The sequence below is a fragment of the Camelina sativa genome, chromosome 9 (assembly GCF_030686135.1).
Source record: "Camelina sativa cultivar CO46 ecotype springtype chromosome 9, ASM3068613v1".
Lineage (NCBI taxonomy): Eukaryota > Viridiplantae > Streptophyta > Magnoliopsida > Brassicales > Brassicaceae > Camelina > Camelina sativa.
The window spans coordinates 4,646,009-4,669,267 of NC_141888.1; the positions used below are offsets into that span (position 1 = coordinate 4,646,009).

Genomic DNA, 23,259 nt, shown 5'->3' on the forward strand with positions numbered 1-23,259 from the left:
ACCAGTGTCTGGACAATGCCATTTCCACATTTTTTAGCTTAGCTTAAGATTGTTTCCATCACTTTACTTCCTCTTGTTATATATTACATGTTCTGTGACTTGTGGTCTTTCATAGTGTGAGGTGCTCATCCACACTCGAACATGATAGTTTCCCAGTTTTTGGTAGTTTGAGATTTACCTGTTATCAAGTATGATTATGTTCAACGAGATGTTAAAACAACCAATTTAGGTAGTAAGAAGATTATGATTTATGAATGTAACTATGAAGAGATATATAACACATAATCAAGTATACAACGTTATATATTTCCGTCAAATACTTTATATACAATGAAATACGATTTCGTCTGCTTACAAATTAATACATGAAATCAAAATATAATTTCAAGACATGTTGAAGAAACATTACCAAACCATAATTGAAAGAGAGATGAAAAACGTTTCTTCCTGTCTTCTACTTATCTTTGTAAGATGAGTGCTGCTCCAACCAAACCAAACCACAGTGTCAAAGCAAGCCAAAAGACTCGGTTCTTCTCCATACCAACCACCGGTCGCCAAACCAAGAGCTTCCCTAGAAAGTCGTCTTGACTCGAGTTGAGCTGATTCGTAGTCGATTCATTCATTCGCCGCTCCTTATCTCTGTCCTTGTCAGTCCATGTCACTGCATAGCTGTGCACACAAACACAATGACCATTTCAAGTGATGTCAATACATTCATCATCCATGAGAAGTCAATTGCTTTTACCTGTCATAACTTGAACCGATCATGGGAATAGTAACCATTTCCTCCTGAGATATCTTAAGCTTAGGAGCTTGCAAGATATACCGAAGCTCAGAAGCTTGACGACGGATACCAGGACTAGGGTGTTTCTTCTCTAATTGCTGATAAAGATCAATGCAATCAGCGTGGCGATTATTAGCTTCATATGCCATAGCTAACCAAATTTGAATCTGGCCAAATCAATCAATCCCCCACAACCAGAGAACATTAGCAATCACACCAAATTCCAAAAACCAAAAAAACAACAAGTACCTAAAACTGGTGTTGTTTTAAACCAACCTCACCACCAAAGAGTGTTGGCCTTGGGATAATCGTAAGAGCTCCTTCAAGAAACTCGATTGCTCGTCCATACATGCCTTTACCGTAAGCCTTTTGACCCAATTCAAACATCAGTTCCGCAGTTTTTCTCCTCTCTGCTTGCTCCTGAGCTACCTGCTCTCACCATTCTCTTCCATAAGCACATCAACTCTTTAACATTTCACTAGTAACTTAGCCAATTCGAAGTTGAATCCTCACATCACTAAACACTAAAATAAGCTAAACTAATCTAAAACTGTTGCTAAGGCCAAAAACTACACATTCAAGACGATATGAACTAATACGAATGAGCATTTTCAAAGTATTGCCTCAGTTCAATTGAAACAAAACGAACCTTCTCGAGCTCTCGTTTCACTCTCATCCTCTTCTTCTCCTCTGAATCGTCTCCTTCTTCATCAATCTTATACTGCAACTCCTCTGCTTTCCTCTCAAGCTCCTTCATATCCTGATACTCCTTTACTCTACTCTTCATCTCCTTCTCCTTATTGTTCGCTTTCTCCTCGTCATTCTCCTTGCCGTCACCACCACCGTCGCTGCTTTCCTCGTCGTTAGATCCCGCGTCGTCGAAATCGACGGCGTTAGTCCTGGAATTAGCCTTGCCGCGAGTCCGAAACCGGCGATTCCTATCCTCGCCGTCAGATTCGAGAGGCTTATTGGAAGATAGAGCCGCCGCGTAGTGAGAAACGTGACTGTGCGAATGATCTCTCTTTTGTAGATTCAGAACGACGTCAACCACCGTTAAACGAATCCTCCGATCAGTTACCACCGTACGGTGAGAGTTAACGTCAAGTACCAACGCTACGTTTCCGATAACCGCCGCCATGAGAGCCACCACACCACAATCGAGGAAGAAGCAGGAACCAGAGAAGCAAAGAGATTAGCTTAGAAGAAGTGAGAGAGAGAGATATTTCTAATTGTTGATTTTCCTAAAATACCCTCAGTTCTCTGATTTGAGATCTCTAACACTGACGATGCGTGTAAGGGTAGTTTCGTCATTCACGAAGCAAATCATGTCAAGCTTTCTTCGAGGACGCGTGTACGAAAAGCAAAAGAGGCGCGCGTCTCACGTTTACTCAACCGGAATAAACGATGGCGTTTCGATGGTCATGACGTTTTTATGATTAGAAAACCAACAACAAGACGTTTTCAAAGGAAACAAACGTCACCCACTCTGATTCGAGTTTAACTCAGACGACGAGACCAAAACTGAACAACAGAACAAGAAAGCTTCAAGCTTTGAATGATACATCATCATACTTCACCGATGGGTGAAAAAATTCAGTTTTTTTTTTGAATCGAAAGATCATAACTTTAGGGTTTATCAAATCCGAATCATTCAAGCCAACATAGAAGAAGATCAATTTCATGTTCTTCGTATCACAAAACCAAAAAAAAAAAAAAAAAAAAACTGATAAAATCAGAAACTCATCACAACACGAAAGCTAAGATCTTGGTGAAGATCCAAGTGTAGATGACGGCGAGTGTAGCACCAACGGGAATAGTAACTAACCACGAAGCAACGATCTCTCTCACAGTCTCAGCTCTCACACTATTAAGCCCTCTAGCGAATCCAACACCCATCACAGCTCCAACAAGCGTATGTGTCGCCGATATCGGAAGCCCTAACTTTGAAGCAAACAAAACCACAGACGCAGCGGCGAACTCCGCCGCGAATCCTCTTGTCGGTGTAAGCTCAGTGATCTTCTTACCTATCGTTGCAATCACTCTGTATCCCCACATTGTGAGACCAGCAACGATTCCGAATCCTCCCCAAGCGAGAACATCCATGGGGATCACGATCTCGGCTCCTCCTGCAGCTGCTCCGTTCTGAAGGATGCTTAACGCGGCGGCTAATGGTCCGATTGCGTTGGATACGTCGTTGCCTCCGTGAGCGAAGGACATGAAGCAAGCGGAGAGGACTTGCATATAGCCAAAGATTCCGTAGACTATCTCTAGCTGTGTACCTGTTGGTCCTGCTATATCGGAGAGGAATCCGATGGCTTTGGGCTGGTTTGGGGATGTTTCAGGTGATTTGGTTTTAGCTAGGAGATGACCGAGCTGTTTCCTGATGATTCTGTCAAAGACAATAGCTCCTGCTACTCCACAGGCTAAGGCTTGTGATAATGCTATTGGAAATATCTTACTTAGAGGCAATACGACTGAGGAGATACTAGCCACACCTACGAACACAGCTACAGGAGCAGCTGCAGCAGCTGCTTGTCCCGGGTTTGGTGCACTGTAAACAAACTGCACACAACAAAAGAAGCCTGAGTATGATGACTTAGTTGAAAGTTAGTTTCTTGGTTTGTTTTACTTACTCTCCTGATGCATTTGTAGACAAGGAAGGAGACAAGAGCTCCTAATAGAGGAGAGATAACCCAAGATGAAGCTACTTTAGCTAGAGAACTCCAGAAAACAGCACCAGCTCCTCCATAGACAAGACCAAACCCAACCATTGATCCAACGATACAGTGAGTTGTCGACACTGGCCATCCATAGTAAGAAGCCACCTGTTAATTTCACAATTACACAATAGTTTTCTCAATTAGGTTCTCTACTTGTATCATTTGTAAATGCCATCCTAAAAAGGTTCTAACTTTACTAAATCCTGTCTTAAAGCTAATGAGGAAGAAGCAAAAGATAAAGTTGGAACCTGTAACCAAGTTCCAGCAGCAGCCAATGAAGAGAGAAGACCAGCAAAGAGCAACATATCTTTGCCTTGGAACACATTAGCCATGATAATCCCTTTCTGCATCGTGCTCGTCACGTGAGTTCCCATCAATAGCGCACCTGAGAATTCAAGAACTGCAGCTGTCATCACAGCTTGTCGGATTGTCAGGGCTCCGGATCCAACAGAAGTTCCCATAGCATTGGCGACATCATTAGCTCCGATGTTCCAGGCCATGTAGAAACCAAAGAGCAGTGTTGCGTAAGAGAGGAGCTTGGTCTTGAGAGCCAGTCCTTGTCCCAGGGACTTCATGAAGAGTGGAAGGCAGAGAGCAGAAAAGGCAATGACTATGGAGATTGCCCTAGCTGTGGTGGACGAAATGTGAAAGGCTTGAGCCATTCCAGAGAATTCTCCAGTTGCTTCTGCATTACCTTTCCCATCGGATCCGCTTGAATCTGTAGAAGATTCGTGAGAGTTCTGTATCGGTTGATCAGCATGGTGTTGCTCGTCTCCTTCAGAATCTGCATACGAAGAGAAACTAGCTAAAGGGCAGACGAGTTTCAGAGGAAGAGAAGTGTGTTTCTGAGGAGAAAGGAATCGGGCAGTGTTCTTCTTGAATAAAGGAGATTCCTTGGGAGAGAAACAACCGAGAGCTGATCTGGGTGTGCAGAGATGAGGAGAAGTCTTAAGTAGCAGCGAGTGGTTTCTAACGGAAGAGAAACGATAAGGAAGAGTCATGACTGAAAAGGAGAAGAGGGTATAGATTGTTTGAGAGAATCAGGAGAAGAAAATGAGATGAAGGTAAAGAGATGAGAATCTACATAGATGGGATATGGGCCATGGATGATGAGAATGAAGATGGTGATGATGATGAAAAAGGATTTGCATAATGGGATTTTGATTTCAGGAGAGGCGAGAAAGGGTAAGTGTTGGTGGCACCGGGGAATGTGAGGTGGAGGTGAGAGGATTGTGTTTGGATGTTTCTTGCCTAAAGAGTGAGACTTTTGAACTTGTGTGGTTCTTGTGGAATGTTGAGTAATAGAGAGAGAGAGAGGCTGTCTGGTTGGGCCTCACAAATGCCCACTTGTAAAAGACGAGAGAAGAAAAGATTTGGGAATTTTGTTCTATGGATGCGTAGTCAAAGAAGAGAATTAGATGCAATTCTTTAAGATCTTTTTCTATCTTTGTTGGGAATTAGATTTCAAATATCAGCTTGCTTGACACAAAGGGTTTTAAGTCTTATATAACATTGTTTGTATATTTAAATGATTTTATAATATGTGTAAAATTTGTCAGAATAATTTTTATAATGAAATAAAGAGAGTATGATTTAACGATATATTTTATATATAGTTTCTATATTATTTTAGTTTATCAAATTAATAAAAAATTCAGAATTTACCGAAATTTGAAACACATAATTCACGAAAAATAATAGGTTTGCTTTTATAATACTGCGATTATCTCTTCCGGTTAAGTATTTCAATCTCTAATTTCTATAGAACTAGACTGCTCTTCATATAATACTTTAAAACGATAATGATCGCATACATATATATAATTTGTAACCCGTAAATATTAACTTTTTTTGTTTTTTACCAAAACTCCTAGTTTTATAAGTATATAACATAAATTTGACCAAAAACTCGATTTCTTCATGTGTTCTATAAGGTAGGTGAAACTGGTTGGTTAGGTGACACCTTCAATAATATGACACTAGGTAGTAACCCGTGCTACAGCACGGGACAAATATTTCAAATAAATTTTAAATTCGTAAAATGACTAATAATTATATTTACTTTAGAATGGGAATGCACGTCCCGTCCCGTCCCATCTCAACATGTTCCAACCCATCTTCTCTCGTCTCATCTCGTCTCGTCTCATCCCATATCGTCTCGTCTCGTCCCATATCCATCCAATTTTTTTTTGTCTTATGTTCGTTCTCTTTTAAATAATTATCCATTAGACAATATTTATTAAAAGAGATTGGGTAAAAATTAGATGGGATACTAAATTTCTCGTTGAATATTTTTTTGTTAGTTAGTTGAAACTATCCAAATAGTTATAGTTTTAAAAAAGTATATAATTGTTTTCAAAAATATCAAATTTTCAAAGTGCTCGTTCCAAAGTAGTTAATTAACTGTCGCATAATAAATTCTTATCCAAATTAGTGAAAGCTTGACACTTGAATTTTTCTACCAGTATTTTTTTTTATTTTGTACTTTTATCTAAAATTTCTTTCCCTTTTTTAAAAAAAATTGTTCAATATATTGATTTTCACTATTTGAATTACCTGTTTCAGTTTACATATACTATTTTTTGTCTCAATACCATAAATATACAGAAAATTTTCTCAAAATTTAATTATTATTTCTGTAAGTATATGTAGTAAATTAAATTAAACTAATTTAATTATTAGTTTTTGGCTAGGTAGTAATCCGTGCTACAGCACGGGACACAATATTCAAGTGTTGACTAAGAATTATATTAATCCAGGTTTGTAGCAAAGGTGCGTTATTTTCATATGATTATTTTTAAAATAAACCTAAATGTATTTACTTTGGAACAGGAAATACGTCCCGTCTTGTCCCATCTCCTCACATCCCAACTCATCCCCTCTTGTCTCATCTCATCCCGTCTCGTCTAATCCCGTCTCATTCCGTATCAATCATAATTTTTCGTCTTATGTTCGTTCTTTTTTCAATTATTACTCGCTACACAATGTTTACTAAAAGAGATTGGGTAAAAAATAAAAATGGGATACCAGAGTTCTTCGTTGAATATTTTTTTTATTTAGTTAGTTGAAATTATCAAAAAATTATAATTTTCAAAAACTATATATCTGTTTTCAAAAATACCAAAATTTTAAAATTGTCTGTTCCAAAATAATTAGTTACATGTCGCATCCATATCAAAATTAGTGAAAACTTAACATTTGAATTTATCTACTTATATTTTTTAATTTCCTATTTTTATCTAAAATTTATGACACTTTTTTTAAAAAAGTAAGGTTCTACTTAATGTAAAAAAAAAAACCAAATGACACGTTTGAGGATCTACTTAATGTAAAAAAAAAAAACACTCCTTCACTGGGTCAATCGATAAAATGGCTTCTCTTCGTATGAAAAGCTTAGCAAGGTTCAATCAGCTTCACTGATTCATTGGGAGCCGCTAATTTTGCCAGATCAAAAAGGCTTGGTTTAACAAATTAATTCGAGTACAAAAACATTATAACAACATTAAACATATAGAATCACACTTCCAACAAAATATGGATCAAAATTCAATTTTGATAACTGGATCACACAAAAAATATAAAATCATTAATGATCTCCAAAATAATTTAACAGAGAGAATGAGACTTATAACATATAATGGAAAAAAACAAAAACGAAACTTGTCTTTTTGCTAGCAGCTTACAGCTCCACATATTCGACCATTGATATATTTCTTGTAAATTTCCCCAGTTCATAACCTGGAGAACCCTGCATTGTTGAAGTCTGCTAAGAAGATATAATGTAACAATTCTGTCGAGTTCCTCATTTAGTCATTTTGAAAAGCATTTATGGGACATAAAATTTCATCTGCAAACATGAATCATCAAGCCTGCAAAATTCATTTTAGATGCTTGAAAGTTTTCTTCCCTAATCTCAATCACATCAAATAATCCTAATTCAACACGATCTGTAAATGAGATCAGAGAAATTCTTACCATGAGAAAGAGATTGCGGCGAGAAACAAACGATCTCCCATGCAGAATGAATGCAGCGATGTAGGAGATGGAATCAGATTAATCACTCATGCAGAATGAATAGCCAAAAAAGAAGTATTACCCAACCCTTTAGTTTTTTTCAACCATATATTTGGTTATAGATATGGCAAACAAATATCAACGGTGAAGAACACACACTTAACATGTCCTCCTGCAACATTACAAAGACAAAGATGATGTACTAATTGAGAATATTAAGATATTTCAGATGGCGTCGTGAGGCGCCAAATTGATCCAGCAAAGATATTTCATATTGATTGTATACTGACCTTTCTGCACCAAGAACACTAACACACTGCAAGTTCCAGTAGGTGTTGACTCATCTTCATAATAGTGGACATGGAACTCCGACTATTGAGACCAAAGCGAAGATACAATAGTTTAGTGATTGAATTTTTTATCTGAGCTTTAGTAAATCTGTGGGGATGAAAAGATACAAATAGCCTTATAATCAAAGAGAAACAAAACAATTTGTAAATAAAATTGAAAGAGAATCAAGAGCAAATCACTCACATTAAAGATTGATTGTAAACTGACATTTCTCCACCAAAAACATAGACACCACAAGTTCCGGTAGGTGTTGACCCATCTTCATAATAGTGGACCTGTCCTTGTCCGAGACAATCTGATGAAACCGCAATAGCTGCAACTTCTCCACACTTTTCTTTAAAGAAAGGGAACAAAGTCGCACAAGCGATAATCTGTCCTTCCCTTTCCACAACCACAAATGAATCCAAAGCTCGCAGTAGCTAAACACAGAAAGAAACCAATTATTCCTTTAATCCTAACAACAAAGCAATAGACTTAGAACTTAAGGCTAAGGCTATGGGCTAAAAGGCAAACCTCTTCATCAATTCTGCGAACTAAAGCCCCTGATTCTTCCAGAGGTTTGATTGTTTTTCTAATTCCAGTAAGATCTTCCACTTTTGCCTCTCAGGTTCCTTCGTATACGTCACTGTGATAGTAAGGGCCAGGAAGCTTTTGTAAGAAAGATTAAAACTTTGAATCGTTTGCAATTGAAAACAGTTGTGTATACCTTGCCACCATAGTCCCCATTCCATCTCCAACAATAGCACTCCGCTTATAGTACCATCCAATAAGTGAACTCTTATAGTACGAATCAAATTATCAAACTTCGTTCTCCTAGATCGCCTTTGATGATTCCCTGTTTGAATACATCCAGATTTCACATACAAATAAAATGTTAAAGATCATATCATGAATCCAAAAGAAAAAAACATTTAAAACCATAGAACCCACCAGAACAGAATCTTACACAAATCGATTCAGATTAGAAAGAAAACAATCGAGCTTACTTGATCGGAGAGATGAATTGGACAGATTTCTGAGGTTAAGTCATTGGCGATTTATGAGATTTGAGTTTATCATCTCAAAATCAAGCTGATGACCAGAGAAGAATCCAAAACCACTACACATCAAGATTCAGAAACCAAATTCCAATTAAACTTGGTTTTAATCATCAAACATATACTTAAAATATAAACTTAATTAAAAGAGAAAAGAAACTAAAACCTTATCATAATGGAAATTCTTTTCCTTCTTCTCTTCCTCTGCATCTCTTCGAGTTCGTCGACAAAAAAAGAAAAAAAAAAAAATTAAATCCATTTGGGAGAGACGGCGAGAGAGAGTGAAGAGGCGAAGGAAAAAACTCTTTTTAGGTTTAGTCTATGAAGGATTGCGATTTATTCTCAAAAAAATATTGAACGGCTGAGATTAGAAAATGAAACCGGGTCAGATTACTGGGTAAAAAGGATCCGCGTGTTTATCCGAATGGAAAAACGATTAAATGACGATTTTAACCTTTTTTAAATGAATTAATTTGGTCATAACTCCAATGGCATACCCTTGTAATTTCTTACAAAATAAAGGTTTAGTCCATAAACTGTGTTTCAAAATAATAGTAGGGATTCTTCTTCTTTCTTTTTTTTCGTTAGAAAAAACTTTAATATTACTTAGATCAATGCTCTCTCATTTAAGGAATCCTTGATGAATCCAATCACTTTCGTTCACTTTGGTTTTTTTGAACAATCAATTTGGTTTTTATAAAACTTGTGTTTCTTATTAATAAAAAACTGATAGAGAGATCTGCAGGAGAACTCGGATCCACGAACGGATCTTGCTTAACGTCGTAACTTGACGAAGAAGCAATAAAGATATGGTCGAAATCAGGAACGATATCGACGTGGTTTTGCAAGTCCTCCTTGTAGGGCTTGAACACAAGCTCTTAGGGTTGAGAGTCCTCCTCTCTAGGCTTTACACAAAGCTCTCGTAAAACTTGTTTATTCACTAATCGATTATTCATTTACAATAGAGATTCACGGCTCCTTAAATAAGAAGAATCATAAAACTAAACTCTAACATAATTAAAAAGTTAATCTAACAATAAAAAACCTACAACTAAATAAAGCCCATACGTAAATATAAAACTAGAAACAATAAAGAGGTCATTTCACGACATTGGTGTCGTGATCGGCGCAAAGATGTGCTGCATCAAAAACTGTTTGGATGCCCTAATGGCTAAATTCATGCCGACGAGATCGGTCCAATTCTTCTTGTTAGGGTCCTTATGATCAACAACTCTTTGCGAATCCTTTGGTATTTTTATTGTTCTTTTTTAAGCTCATTTATTGCCCCAAACATATTGATTATAGTCTTGTTATTAGTGGTGACATCCTTGTTATCTACTTGGAATGTGCTGTTTCAACAACTAGAACACCTACAAGAAAAGGATAACGAGTTCGAAATATGATAACTAGAAAATTGATCGAGAGTTAACCTGAGGGTTGGTGTAAATCGATTGGTCTTTCAAGCTCGCTTTTTAGATTCGTAGAAAATTAAAAGTTCCTTCATCCGTTTCATATTCATGAATGTAATCAAGGCCGGCTTAAATATAGCCAAAAAGGTTATAGTCTTGTTCAATTTTTAGAAAATAAATCTTAATTACCTAAAAAAAAATTTAGAAACCATTTTTTGGATCTTAAAATACATTACTTTTTATGTTAATTTAATATGGCCCACATGCAAATATACACCTTACATATACCTATCGTCGGTCCTGAATGTAGTAGTCAATACTCGTCTATCTAATTCTATTTTATTTGTAGTAAAAAAAAAATCACAATATTTGTTTTTGAGTGAAAACCTAACAAAATAGAACAAATGGCATAATCTTGAAAATGAAATTTGACAAAACCCTAAATCTTCAATCATAGGCTGCAGATGGTGATTAACAAACTAAACGAACTGACAAATTGAATAATGATGGGCTCAATAAACTAAACGAGATGAATAAGTGCAAAGAAAATAATAAATGTTAAATGATAGTCGTTAAATTGAATAGCTGAATACAAAGAAATATAATAATTTAATATTAATAATATATCTATAACAATTATATATAGTTTTCTCGATATTTGTAAAATTACTCTCTCTTGTTGTCCATTTTTAATAATAGCCTTTTCTATATAGAAAATGATTATATTATAAACCCTAAACACCAAATACTAAACTCTACCCCATCAAAACTATACCCTAAATATAAAATATAAAATTCAAACCAAAAAATGATTTTGAAAGTTAATTTAACACATTGTAATTGTGTTAAAATATCAAAAAGAAAAATAACCAAAAAGGGTATTTATAAAAAAGGATATCGACAAAAAGATATTTCTAATAATTTCTCTAGTTTTTTTTGTTTTGGCATCATATCCAAAGTTGTAGACTTAAATTTATGAATTGTAATAAGTTAACAAACAAATATTACTAATTCAAAGATAAAGCTTCGATTTCAAAGAAAAAAAATTGTTCAAAATAGTCAGGAATGAGCTAATTATGCATATCTGAATATCTTTTATTTGTAACAAATAATACAAATTGAACTTATCTAGTAATTGAATTTCCGCGATTCTTAACAAAAAAAAATATTTAACATTAATTAATGTCAATAATATAATTTCCCAAAAGTAAAAATTTAATATAAATTGTTAGTCCAACAGTGCTTTGTTACATTTTATTTTTAAGCTAAAAGATTTTTTTTTTTTTTGGTCAACAAGCTAAAAGATATTAATTGAAAAATATACATAAAATAATTATAATTAACAAATAAAACAGGTTTAAGTTTTTATCTCGTTCATCTTCTAATTTGAGGTTAGAAGTGCTAATTTTCATTTTAGAATGGATCCCAATAAATTTTGGTTGAAAGATGCAACCATTTGGAGACATAGTCTCCTGGTCAATATGAAGACATAACTACATGGTTAAACACTTCTCAAATATTGTTTATTGCACTCATCCTCATTTTAACAAATAATCGATGTACAATTACATAAGACACCCAATAAATAATAAGCATGAATCATTATCCGATATTGTATTAATTTCCAATATAAAAGACGAGATGACTTGTGAGGTTAGTTTACTGGTATCGGGTGTCCTGACCTGCTCAATGTTCAGAGTTTCGATTCGTGAGGTAGATAATTCTACCTCTCTTTTTCCGGTTGAAAAACAAAAAAAAGGTTTAGATGTTTACAACCATAGGAATAAACATATTTGATATGATGGTTGTGTTTATGATAGTTAAACTAGATCGATGGATTATGGTGATTGAGTGAGTGCTTGGACGAATTGTGTACATAATCAAATATCAATCGAATTAAATTTATTATTAAATAATTATTTTGTGTTTTAGTGACAAATAATTCAAAACATATTATCGATTTTTCTACAATTTTGTTTTTAGGTTTTCTTGTTTCAAATCTCAATTATATAAACAAAATAACAAAAAATTTGACGTTGGTGGAGATTTTCATACACTGGTAAAAATAATGTAAGTATTATTTTCATTACTCATAATCTCATATAATCAGATTACTATTATTTTCGCCAATGCCCAATAACTTATTATAATCTGCTTGAATCGTAACAATAAAGCCCATTAACTTTAAAAGTTATTTTGCATCGGCCCAGATATAAAACAATGCGAAAATGTTATAATTTCTGTTTCTTTTTTTCCTTTGGTCGGCTACAGAATTCGAAACGCAGCGTTTCAAGACTATTTCCCTTTTTAACTCTTTCTCTCCGTCTATTAGACCAAACAAAACAATTAAACCCTAGAAATCGATTTTATCCCAGAAACCAGTTCGTCTTCTTCGATTCTCATTGTGATTGCTTTCGATTTCCGCAATGGAGAAAGAAGAGCTTAACAAATTGAATCACCTCTCTCTCGTATCCAATGTCTGCAACGAGTTAGAAACGCATCTAGGATCTGCGGAGAAAGTTTTGGCAGAATTCATCATCGATCTCGGTCGTCACTCCGATACTGTAGATGAATTCGATAAGAAGGTCAAGGAGCAAGGTGCGGAGATGCCTGATTACTTCGTCCGGTCGTTGTTAACTGTAATCCACGCGATTTATCCTCCGAAGCCTAAGTCTGAGAAGAAGAGAGAGGAAGGTGAGGATGTTAAATTCAAAGGTTTGGCGATTAAGGATACTAAGGATAAAGTCAAGGAGCTTGAGAAGGAGATTGAAAGAGAAGCTGAGGAGCGACGGAGAGCGGAGGATGGGAATAGGGATAGAGAGAGGGGTCGGGATCGGAGGGATTCGGGTAGGGATAGGGATAGGGATAGAGATAGAGGTAGAGATAGGAATCGTGATGATAGAAGGGATCGACATAGGGATGATAGAGAGAGACACCGTGGAGATGAGGAAGGTGAAGATGATAGAAGAAGTGATAGGAGGCATAGAGATAGAGGTCGTGGCGATGAGGAAGGGGAAGATAGGCGTAGAGATAGGCGTGCTAAGGATGAGTATGTGGAGGAAGATAGAGGCGGTGCGATTGCGAATGAGCCTGAGTTGTATCAGGTATACAAAGGGAGGGTTACTAGGGTTATGGATGCTGGTTGTTTTGTTCAGTTTGATAAATTTAGGGGAAAGGAAGGTCTTGTTCATGTTTCTCAGATGGCTACTAGAAGGGTTGAGAAGCCTAAGGAGTTTGTGAAGCGGGATATGGAGGTTTATGTGAAAGTGATATCTAATTCGAATGATAAGTTAAGTCTTTCTATGAGAGATGTTGATCAGAATACGGGTAGAGATTTGATTCCTCTGAGGAAGCCTTCAGATGAGGATGATTCGTCCAGGAGTAATCCTTCGTATAGGACAAAGGATGGACAAGTAACTAAGACTGGGATTTCGGGAATCAGGATTGTAGAGGAGAATGATGTTGCACCTTCACGTAGGCCATTGAAGAAGATGAGCTCTCCTGAGAGATGGGAAGCGAAACAGTTGATTGCCTCTGGTGTCTTGAGAGTTGATGAGTTTCCAATGTATGATGAGGATGGAGATGGTATGCTTTATCAAGAGGAAGGTGCTGAAGAAGAACTTGAGATTGAGATGAATGAAGACGAACCTGCTTTCTTACAAGGGCAAACTAGGTACTCTGTTGACATGTCTCCGGTTAAGATCTTCAAAAATCCAGAGGGTTCCTTGAGTCGCGCAGCTGCACTTCAGTCCGCCCTCACCAAGGAGAGGAGAGAAATGAGGGAACAGCAGCAAAGAACAATGCTTGACTCAATCCCCAAGGATCTGAATCGTCCATGGGAAGACCCTATGCCTGAAACTGGTGAAAGGCATCTTGCTCAAGAGCTTAGAGGTGTTGGGTTATCAGCTTATGACATGCCTGAGTGGAAGAAGGATGCCTTTGGAAAAACTCCTACTTTTGGACAGAGATCGAAGCTTTCTATTCAGGAACAAAGGGAGAGCCTTCCAATATACAAGTTGAAAAAAGAACTTATACAGGCTGTGCATGATAATCAAGTTTTGGTGGTCATTGGTGAGACTGGGTCTGGAAAGACAACACAGGTAACTCAATATCTTGCCGAATCAGGTTACACAACAAGGGGAAAGATCGGCTGTACTCAGCCTCGTAGGGTTGCTGCGATGTCTGTTGCCAAGAGAGTAGCTGAGGAGTTTGGTTGTCGTTTAGGAGAGGAGGTAGGGTATGCGATTCGGTTTGAGGATTGTACTGGACCAGATACAGTGATCAAGTACATGACTGATGGTATGCTTCTTAGGGAGATTCTGATAGATGAAAACCTCTCTCAATACTCTGTAATCATGCTTGATGAAGCTCACGAGCGGACAATCCACACTGATGTGCTGTTTGGTCTTCTAAAGAAGCTGATGAAACGTCGACTTGATCTTCGTCTGATTGTCACGTCTGCCACATTGGATGCAGAGAAGTTCTCTGGGTATTTCTTCAACTGCAACATCTTTACCATTCCTGGAAGAACCTTTCCTGTTGAGATACTGTATACCAAACAGCCAGAAACAGATTACTTGGATGCAGCTCTGATCACAGTCCTTCAGATTCACTTAACTGAACCTGAGGGTGACATTCTCGTCTTCTTGACTGGACAGGAAGAAATCGATTCTGCATGCCAATCTCTATACGAGAGAATGAAAGGTCTAGGTAAAAATGTTCCTGAACTCATCATACTTCCAGTTTACAGTGCCCTTCCTAGTGAAATGCAATCTAGAATATTTGATCCTCCACCTCCTGGTAAACGGAAAGTGGTTGTAGCTACAAATATTGCAGAAGCTTCTTTAACAATAGATGGTATATACTATGTTGTTGATCCTGGGTTTGCAAAGCAGAACGTGTACAATCCAAAGCAAGGGCTAGAATCGCTAGTCATTACTCCAATCTCACAGGCATCGGCCAAGCAAAGAGCTGGACGTGCTGGTCGTACTGGGCCCGGGAAATGTTACCGTCTCTACACGGAAAGCGCATATCGTAATGAGATGCCTCCTACATCAATCCCTGAAATTCAAAGAATTAATCTTGGAATGACGACCCTGACCATGAAAGCCATGGGTATTAATGACCTGCTATCGTTTGACTTCATGGATCCACCTCAACCACAAGCATTGATCTCTGCAATGGAACAGTTGTACAGCCTGGGAGCTTTGGATGAAGAAGGTTTGTTGACGAAGCTTGGTAGAAAAATGGCAGAGTTTCCTCTTGAACCGCCGCTTTCTAAAATGTTGCTAGCAAGTGTGGATCTCGGGTGCAGCGATGAGATTTTAACGATGATTGCTATGATCCAGACGGGCAACATATTTTATAGACCGAGGGAGAAGCAAGCTCAGGCAGACCAAAAACGGGCAAAGTTTTTCCAGCCCGAGGGTGATCACCTGACATTACTGGCTGTATATGAGGCGTGGAAGGCCAAAAACTTCTCAGGTCCATGGTGTTTTGAAAATTTCATTCAGTCAAGATCGTTACGACGTGCTCAAGATGTGAGGAAACAACTTCTCAGCATTATGGACAAGTAAGTAACTAAACTAGTATTGAGCTCAACTTGTAATGATAATGTGTGACAATCCAAGTCCAGTTTCTAAACGTTTGATTTTTCTGTTTTGCAGATATAAACTAGATGTGGTGAGTGCGGGGAAGAATTTCACGAAGATAAGGAAAGCAATCACGGCAGGATTCTTCTTCCATGGAGCAAGGAAAGATCCACAGGAAGGTTACAGGACACTAGTGGAGAATCAACCGGTGTATATACACCCGAGCAGCGCGCTGTTCCAGAGACAACCAGACTGGGTTATATATCACGATCTTGTGATGACGACCAAAGAGTACATGAGGGAAGTAACTGTGATTGACCCAAAGTGGCTTGTTGAGTTAGCTCCAAGGTTTTTCAAAGTCTCTGACCCAACGAAAATGAGCAAGCGCAAGCGCCAAGAACGCATTGAGCCTTTGTATGACCGGTACCACGAGCCTAACTCATGGCGTCTCAGCAAAAGACGTGCTTGAGAGTCTTTTCCTTGTTTTGGTAAACCTATTCTTCTTCCTTACGTTTATTTTGTCATCTTCAAATGTACTCTTGTTTATGTATTGAAAGCTAAAAAAGCTAACAGAAGTGATGGATGAGCTACATAGATTATAGCTGCATCATCGTTTTTTGTAGACATGTATGAAAATTCATCTTTCCTTGTGCTTAGTCCAAAGTGTTTGTTAATCTGTCTAGGACATGCAGGTATGTTGTTTATCAGATGTAGTATAGAGGAATAGAGATGAAGTATGATGTGAGTTTAGGCATTTCTGCGACTAGTTATTAGATATGTCAATCAGAAAACACCTAGAAAAAAACAGAAATCGATTTTGACAGTCAAATTTATGTATGTTTTGAGCTTTCAGATCAGTTCATATACGGTTGAGATTATAAGACCTGTTAGTCCAAAGGACTGTCTGAAATATTAATTGAAGTCTGAACATTGAAAATGTATTGTGGTTTATTCCTTTTTACCTACTAATGCAATAATGCATACAAGAAAAGATTGACACCAATTATTTGAACCTAAGATTTTGTAATAATATAAAACTAAACTTTGGGACAAAATCATGATTACTGAAAAAAAAAATTTGCCATCTTCTCTAAACGAGGTTACCAAGAAAACCAATAGTAATTAAATTGTACCGCGACTGGAAATCAATAAAAAAAAACTCATTTGGGGCCACTCAAATATCGAAAGCTTTTCTATAACAAAGAATATAAAAAGACCAAGCTTAGCTGTATTACCAAGTTTTATATTCAAGATCAACTGAGTGTATGTGTAATGTATTGCAAGAGGGAGAGAGACTGTGAAGAATAATATCACAAAAAAAATCCAATACCCTTTGTAGCAGCCATGAGTTCCATGGGTGTATTTCGTAAAGTAGAAGTGGATGAAAAATCTTATTTAGTATACACATCAATACAACCAAACCATCCAACCTCCTCCGATGAAGCTCTAGTTGTGGATTCTAGTGGTGAAAACCCCCTTCTCCAACCTCAATTTTCTTGTCCTCATGCTCGAATCAGATCTCATAAATTCATAGTAGAGAAGAACTATGATGGTGTTGATTTCTTCAAGTTTCATCAATTCAATTCTTACCCTAACTTCCCAAGCACAACAAGCGGTGATCAACAAGGCGAATCTTTGCTTGACTGCGACGCCGACCACCATGGTATCTGTAAGCTCCCTGTACTCCCTCTGTTTTGGTGCAACAATAAAAAGCCTTATTCTCAAGAGTTTAAGTGTGGTGCATGCCAACTAGAAATGCTTAGTGTAAGCTATTATACATGCCTTGAATGTGAAGAGAAGTTTCACAAAGAATGTGTAGAGTCTCCTCTTGAGATTAAACACCCTTCCCACCCCTTTCATTCTCTTCGGCTTTACAGTCATCCAATGCATATGGTGTGCGTTTGTTGTGGAAGACTTGTGTCTAACATGTTTTATCATTGTGCGACATGTGATTTGAGTATGGACCCGATTTGTGCAATGAAAACCATACCCTTTGTTTTAGACCATCCAAAAAGCCACCCCCACCCTCTCACCTTTTTCCCTACACAAGCTTCTCTAGTTTGCAATATTTGTGCCCTTGTCAAGAAGCTTGATCCCACATACATATGTATCCAATGCGTCTTTGTCATTCATAAAGATTGTCTCGGTTACCCACATGTCATAAGAATATCTCGACACCAACACCGTATCTCTTATACCTCTTCTCTACCATCGGGGAAGTTGTCTTGCGGAGTCTGTCGTCACCAGGTTGACAACAATTATGGAGCATACTCTTGCAAGAAATGTGATGATTATTTTGTTCATTCAATATGTGCATTTCATAGAAATGTGTGGGATGGAAAAGAACTCGAAGGAGTATCAGAACAAGATGATATAATAGATGATGGTGAGCCATTCGAGAGGATAGTTGATGGAATAATACTCCATCCGTATCACAATCACTATCTACGACTTGAGATTAGCAGAGTTTATGATGAAAATAAGTATTGTCGAGGGTGTGCTCTTCCGATCTACGAAGGTCAATTCTATTCATGTATAGAATGTGACTTTATCCTTCATGAAAGTTGTGCAAATGCTCCACGTGTGAAACGACATCCCTTACATCCACATCCACTTACACTAAATGTTGCCACAAAGGAGCTTGGTAATAACGAAGGCATATACCATTGTAGTGTTTGTGGTCGTAACGGTACTGGCTTCTTCTATGACCATCATGTAGGGGAAGGAAGATTCCGGCTAGATTTAAGGTGCGCCTCAATTATCGAACCATTTGAATATGAATGCCACAAACATCCCTTGTTCATAGCTTCAGAGCTAGAGAAAAAAGTACGGTGTCAAACATGCAAAGGAAAAAGCTATTCAAAGTTATATTGCATGGAGTGCGATTATGTTATATGTTTTCGTTGCGTTACCTTCCCATACAAGGTAAGATACAAACATGACAGTCATTTTCTTAGAATTTGCGATGGGAAAAAGGCAACTGATGAACCAGACTGGTGTGAGATTTGCGAAGGCAAAATAGAAGAAGTAAAAGAAAGAGAGTCTCCATGGGACGAAAGAAAAGAAATGCGGTATTATAAATGCAATGAGTGTTGCACGACTCTTCATGTTGAATGCTTACTTGGGAGAGACATGTACATGAAGCCCAGTTTTAGTGTGAAAGATTACATTTCTTTTACTAAGCACTCACTAGGAAGTGAGGGTACTAAATGGACAGATGTTCGAATCCTTCTCAATAGTTCTCTCTCTCGGCCAATATGCACTGGATGCATGCGCCGTTGTCCATTCCCAATAGTTTTCAAAGGCTACAACACAATATTTTGTTCTTGGGATTGTATTGGATATGGCGACGTGGTGGTGACCGAGCCGCCAACGAGTTATCCATTTTTCTCTATCACAGAAGTGGACTTAAACTGAAGTATGCTGGTATATTTAACCTTTGTCAATCATTGTTTAATACATTATTTAGTTACACACACTGATAGAGAGTTTACAAATGAGCCGATGAAGTTTGATCTATGGCATAGTGAAGTAATCTCTGTCTTGTCTTTAAAACAGCCGAGTTGCATAGAAACATCTCTAAATCACTTTGCAGATCTCAAGCCCGGCCCGTTGAAGGCCCAAACCATCTTATATATATTAAACGACATCGTTTTCTCTGTTTCGCTCTTGTATTGTATGATCAAACCTTTCAATCCTGTGTTTAAAATCTTCGTTGTTTCGCGTGAATCATCCTTTTCGGGGTTTTAGGTTGCGGGGTTTTAGAGTCTCTGTGTCTCAACCTTTAAACTACTTCAACTTGTATAAGATTCAGATAAGTTTACAAGTTACAATGATCCGTTAAAGTCTCAATCTTTGCAAGGTCATGAACCATGGCAGTGACCGGAGTTGCTTCTGTCTTTGGCCGTATCTTGAAACAAGATAAAACCCACAAGCGTATTACCGCTACCCGACCCAAATTTACAGTGACCCGTCAAATCATTGAGCACCTCGAAGGCGGCAGTGTATCGAAAGCCGTCTCTGTTCTCTTTGCTTCTCCAGAGCCAGTTGCGTACTGGCTATACGAGCGTCTTCTCCGTTGCTGTTCCTCGAAGTCACTTGTTGTGCAAGCCCGTAAGGTCCAATCCCATTTAGTAACTTTCTCTCCGTTGCCTCCGATTTTTTTATTGAATAGAGCTATTGAGGCTTATGGGAAATGTGGGTGTGTGGATGATGCACGTGAACTGTTTGAGCAAATGCCTGAACGAGATGGTGGGTCTTGGAACGCTGTGATTACTGCTTGTGCGCTCAACGGTGTATCGGATGAGGTGTTTCGTACGTTTCGTAGGATGAATAGAGATGGAGTTCGAGCTACGGAGACTTCTTTTGCTGGTGTGTTTAAGTCTTGTGGAGACCTGAGATTATTAAGGCAGCTTCATTGTTCTGTGGTGAAGTATGGGTATTCGGGTAATGTAGATTTGGAGACTTCGGTTGTTGATGTTTACGGGAAGTGTGGAGTTATGAGTGATGCGAGGAGAGTGTTTGATGAGATTGAGAACCCTAGTGATGTTTCATGGAATGTGATTGTGCGGAGGTATCTTGAGATGGGGTTTAATGATGAGGCAGTGGGGATGTTCTTTAAGATGATAGAGTTGAATGTTCGACCTTTGAATCATACGGTTTCTAGTGTTATGTTAGCTTGTTCAAGATCCTTGGCCCTTGAGGTGGGGAAGGTAATACACGCCATTGCTGTCAAAATTAGTGTTGTGGAAGATAGAGTTGTGTCTACTTCTATCTTTGATATGTATGTGAAATGTGACAGATTGGAGAGTGCTCGCAGAGCATTTGACCAAACCAAATCAAAAGATTTGAAATCTTGGACTTCGGCCATGTCGGGATATGCAATGAGTGCTATAACTAGAGAGGCAAGGGAGCTATTTGATCTGATGCCTGAACGGAATATAATATCATGGAACGCAATGTTGGGTGGATATGTACGTGCTCATGAGTGGGATGAGGCACTGGATTTTCTCACTTTGATGCGCAAGGAGGTTGAAGATATTGATAATGTTACTCTTGTCTGGATTCTAAATGTCTGCTCAGGTGTATCAGATGTTCAAATGGGGAAGCAAGCTCATGCTTTTATCTACCGACATGGATATGATGTGAATGTAATTGTAGCCAATGGGCTTCTTGATATGTACGGGAAATGTGGTGCCTTGCAGAGTGCCAATGTTTGGTTTCGCCAAATGAGTGAACTAAGGGATGAGGTATCATGGAATGCTTTATTGACAGGTGTAGCTCGAGTTGGTAGGAGTGAACAAGCCTTATCTTTCTTTGAAGGAATGCAAGTGGAAGCCAAACCTAGCAAATACACACTTGCAACGCTCTTAGCAGGTTGTGCAAACATTCCTGCTTTAAATATAGGCAAAGCAATCCACGGGTTCCTGATCAGAAATGGCTATGATATTGACGTTGTTATACGGGGTGCTATGGTTGACATGTATTCCAAATGCCGATGTTTCGACTATGCTATTGACGTATTCAAAGAGGCAGCTACACGGGACTTGATTCTATGGAATTCTATTATCCGTGGATGTGTTCGTAATGGAAGAAGCAAGGAAGTCTTTGAGTTGTTCATGCTTTTGGAAGATGAAGGAGTTAAGCCTGACCATGTCACCTTTTTGGGAATCTTACAAGCTTGCATACGTGAAGGTCATGTGGAACTCGGTTTTCAATATTTCAGTTCTATGAGCACCAAATACCTTATATCACCACAGGTTGAGCATTATGATTGTATGGTTGAACTCTACTGCAAGTATGGATGTTTGCATCAGCTTGAAGAATTTCTCCTCTTGATGCCTTTTGATCCACCTATGCAAATGCTGACAAGGATATATGATGCTTGCCAAAGATACGGCTGGAAAAAATTAGGAGCATGGGCTGCTAAACGGCTTGATGAATGATCATCACCTTCAGTTAACATGTATGACTCAAACAAAAGAATTGTGTCCTGCAGTCATGTCGGGGCATATGCATTCAGAAGGATTGTAGACAATTCCGCTGTCTTTTGAAGACCAGGAAGAGCAACGGGAAGAAAGCAGTTGAAATAGGACGTGGACGGATTAGAGAGACATCATTAGTCTATCCGGACTCTCTAAATCATTTGTTTCTTCAGAAGGTAATCACAAATTCTCAACTCTTCTTTTTCAATTGCTTTTCATGGACTTCTATATGAATGTGTGTGCACCTCCAGTTCTCTCTGATGGTTGAGGTTTCAACGGATGAACTTTGTTTTCTCGATTGAATACTCTCTTAAACTTGATTTTCTCGATTATCAGTATATACTGTGAAGACTTTCTGCATTTGAACTCGTGCTTCAATGTTTGTGTCTTGATTTGAAGTCAATGGATCTTGGTTGAAGATGGTATGAAGATATCTGTTAATGAATGAGCATAAGTGTTTTCAATCTGTCAAAGTGTTTCTTTTATTCATTACACTATTCTAATTGAATCAGGTAAAAGGATCTGTCTTCACCCCAAAAAAGCCAGAGCAATAGAGCTCTGACTCTTTTCGCTTTGAATGTCTTAGACCCCAGATATGGTATGCTTTCAAGTCTTCTTTATAGTACATATGGTATTTGATGCTGCGATATTCATGGTCAAAAGTTAGATGGAAGTTTGATGTTTTAAAATTTTTGTGATCAGTGATCAGATGTGTCCAAGCAAGTTCTTCTGCAGTTCATTGATGAAGCAACAGCTACAAGCTTACGATTTGGTTTCCATCCATAAGGTAAAGTTATTCACACTCATGCAAATAGAGGGGTAAAAATTGCAGCTTGATCTCTGCTTTTCGCATTTCTGTGACTAATTTAACATCATTTTTTTTTTTAAACTCTGTTTCTATATTCAGTTATTCACAGTCTTGAGGTTTAATTCAGATGTGTATACAAAGCGCAGCTCTGGACGTTGAGGGCTTCATACTGATTTTCAATTGTATTTAGGAATTTGAGATTGGTTTAGTTTGCTATTCAAAATATATATATTTGCACAAATTTATATAAATGACTGCTTTTTTTTTTGTCGGCTGTAGCTTTTGAAACATAATAAACAAGTAGTTCATAAAAATAAAAAAATTAACCCAACATTTGCCGCTAGAAGTAGAACAACACCATGGGCCATATTATTTGAATCGTTCGAATGTAGGGCTGGTTCCCCTCCTAAACCACGTTAACCTCATGAGGAGGCGGTTGAAGCCGCAGTCGAGCCTCAACCAGAGACCTGGGATCGGGAATGGTTCCCTCCGCAGCATTGGTTCCATCCAAAGCATCCACACATGTTTGCGACACCAAGTGAGTACTGTCCCCTTGCTTAT

The 23,259-nt window shown here is 38.0% G+C and overlaps 4 protein-coding genes and 2 pseudogenes across 9 annotated transcripts; 3 read left to right on the forward strand and 3 right to left on the reverse strand.

Annotated features, from left to right (window-relative positions):
* Positions 1–247: 247 nt before the first annotated feature.
* Positions 248–2,288, reverse strand: LOC104710446 (uncharacterized). The gene is made up of 4 exons (XM_087467432.1): positions 1,434–2,288; positions 1,061–1,213; positions 746–951; positions 248–669 (listed from the first exon to the last, which is right to left on the reverse strand). The coding sequence occupies exons 1-4, from the start codon at positions 1,920–1,922 to the stop codon at positions 459–461; spliced, it is 1,059 nt and encodes a 352-aa protein (XP_087323558.1). The 5' UTR covers positions 1,923–2,288; the 3' UTR covers positions 248–458.
* LOC104710447 (inorganic phosphate transporter 2-1, chloroplastic) lies at positions 2,243–4,779 on the reverse strand. The gene is made up of 3 exons (XM_087467431.1): positions 3,753–4,779; positions 3,418–3,609; positions 2,243–3,346 (listed from the first exon to the last, which is right to left on the reverse strand). Exons 1-3 carry the CDS (start codon positions 4,503–4,505, stop codon positions 2,528–2,530), a joined length of 1,764 nt encoding a protein of 587 aa, XP_087323557.1. The 5' UTR covers positions 4,506–4,779; the 3' UTR covers positions 2,243–2,527.
* Positions 4,780–6,942: 2,163 nt separating this feature from the next.
* Positions 6,943–9,214, reverse strand: LOC104710448 (putative amino-acid acetyltransferase NAGS1, chloroplastic; annotated as a pseudogene). The gene is made up of 8 exons (XR_015566983.1): positions 9,073–9,214; positions 8,856–8,968; positions 8,576–8,704; positions 8,383–8,494; positions 8,053–8,288; positions 7,809–7,956; positions 7,480–7,690; positions 6,943–7,373 (listed from the first exon to the last, which is right to left on the reverse strand). The product of XR_015566983.1 is annotated as a putative amino-acid acetyltransferase NAGS1, chloroplastic (transcript).
* A 3,364-nt stretch (positions 9,215–12,578) lies between these two features.
* On the forward strand, positions 12,579–16,562 carry LOC109124814 (putative pre-mRNA-splicing factor ATP-dependent RNA helicase DEAH5). Its single transcript, XM_087467433.1, has 2 exons — positions 12,579–15,887; positions 15,982–16,562. The coding sequence occupies exons 1-2, from the start codon at positions 12,742–12,744 to the stop codon at positions 16,373–16,375; spliced, it is 3,540 nt and encodes a 1,179-aa protein (XP_087323559.1). The 5' UTR covers positions 12,579–12,741; the 3' UTR covers positions 16,376–16,562.
* A 620-nt stretch (positions 16,563–17,182) lies between these two features.
* Positions 17,183–23,029, forward strand: LOC104710450 (pentatricopeptide repeat-containing protein At3g26540 pseudogene; annotated as a pseudogene). Of its 4 annotated transcripts, XR_015567077.1 has the most exons (6): positions 19,642–20,618; positions 20,708–22,066; positions 22,227–22,312; positions 22,403–22,488; positions 22,593–22,677; positions 22,798–23,029. The product of XR_015567077.1 is annotated as a pentatricopeptide repeat-containing protein At3g26540 pseudogene, transcript variant X4 (transcript). The 4 variants fall into 4 exon arrangements; XR_015567075.1 differs by having other exon boundaries at positions 17,183–22,066; XR_015567076.1 differs by lacking the exon at positions 22,227–22,312 and having other exon boundaries at positions 19,606–20,618.
* On the forward strand, positions 17,251–19,352 carry LOC104710451 (uncharacterized). Its single transcript, XM_010427063.3, has one exon. The coding sequence runs from the start codon at positions 17,251–17,253 to the stop codon at positions 19,321–19,323; it is 2,073 nt and encodes a 690-aa protein (XP_010425365.1). The 3' UTR covers positions 19,324–19,352.
* Positions 23,030–23,259: the final 230 nt, after the last annotated feature.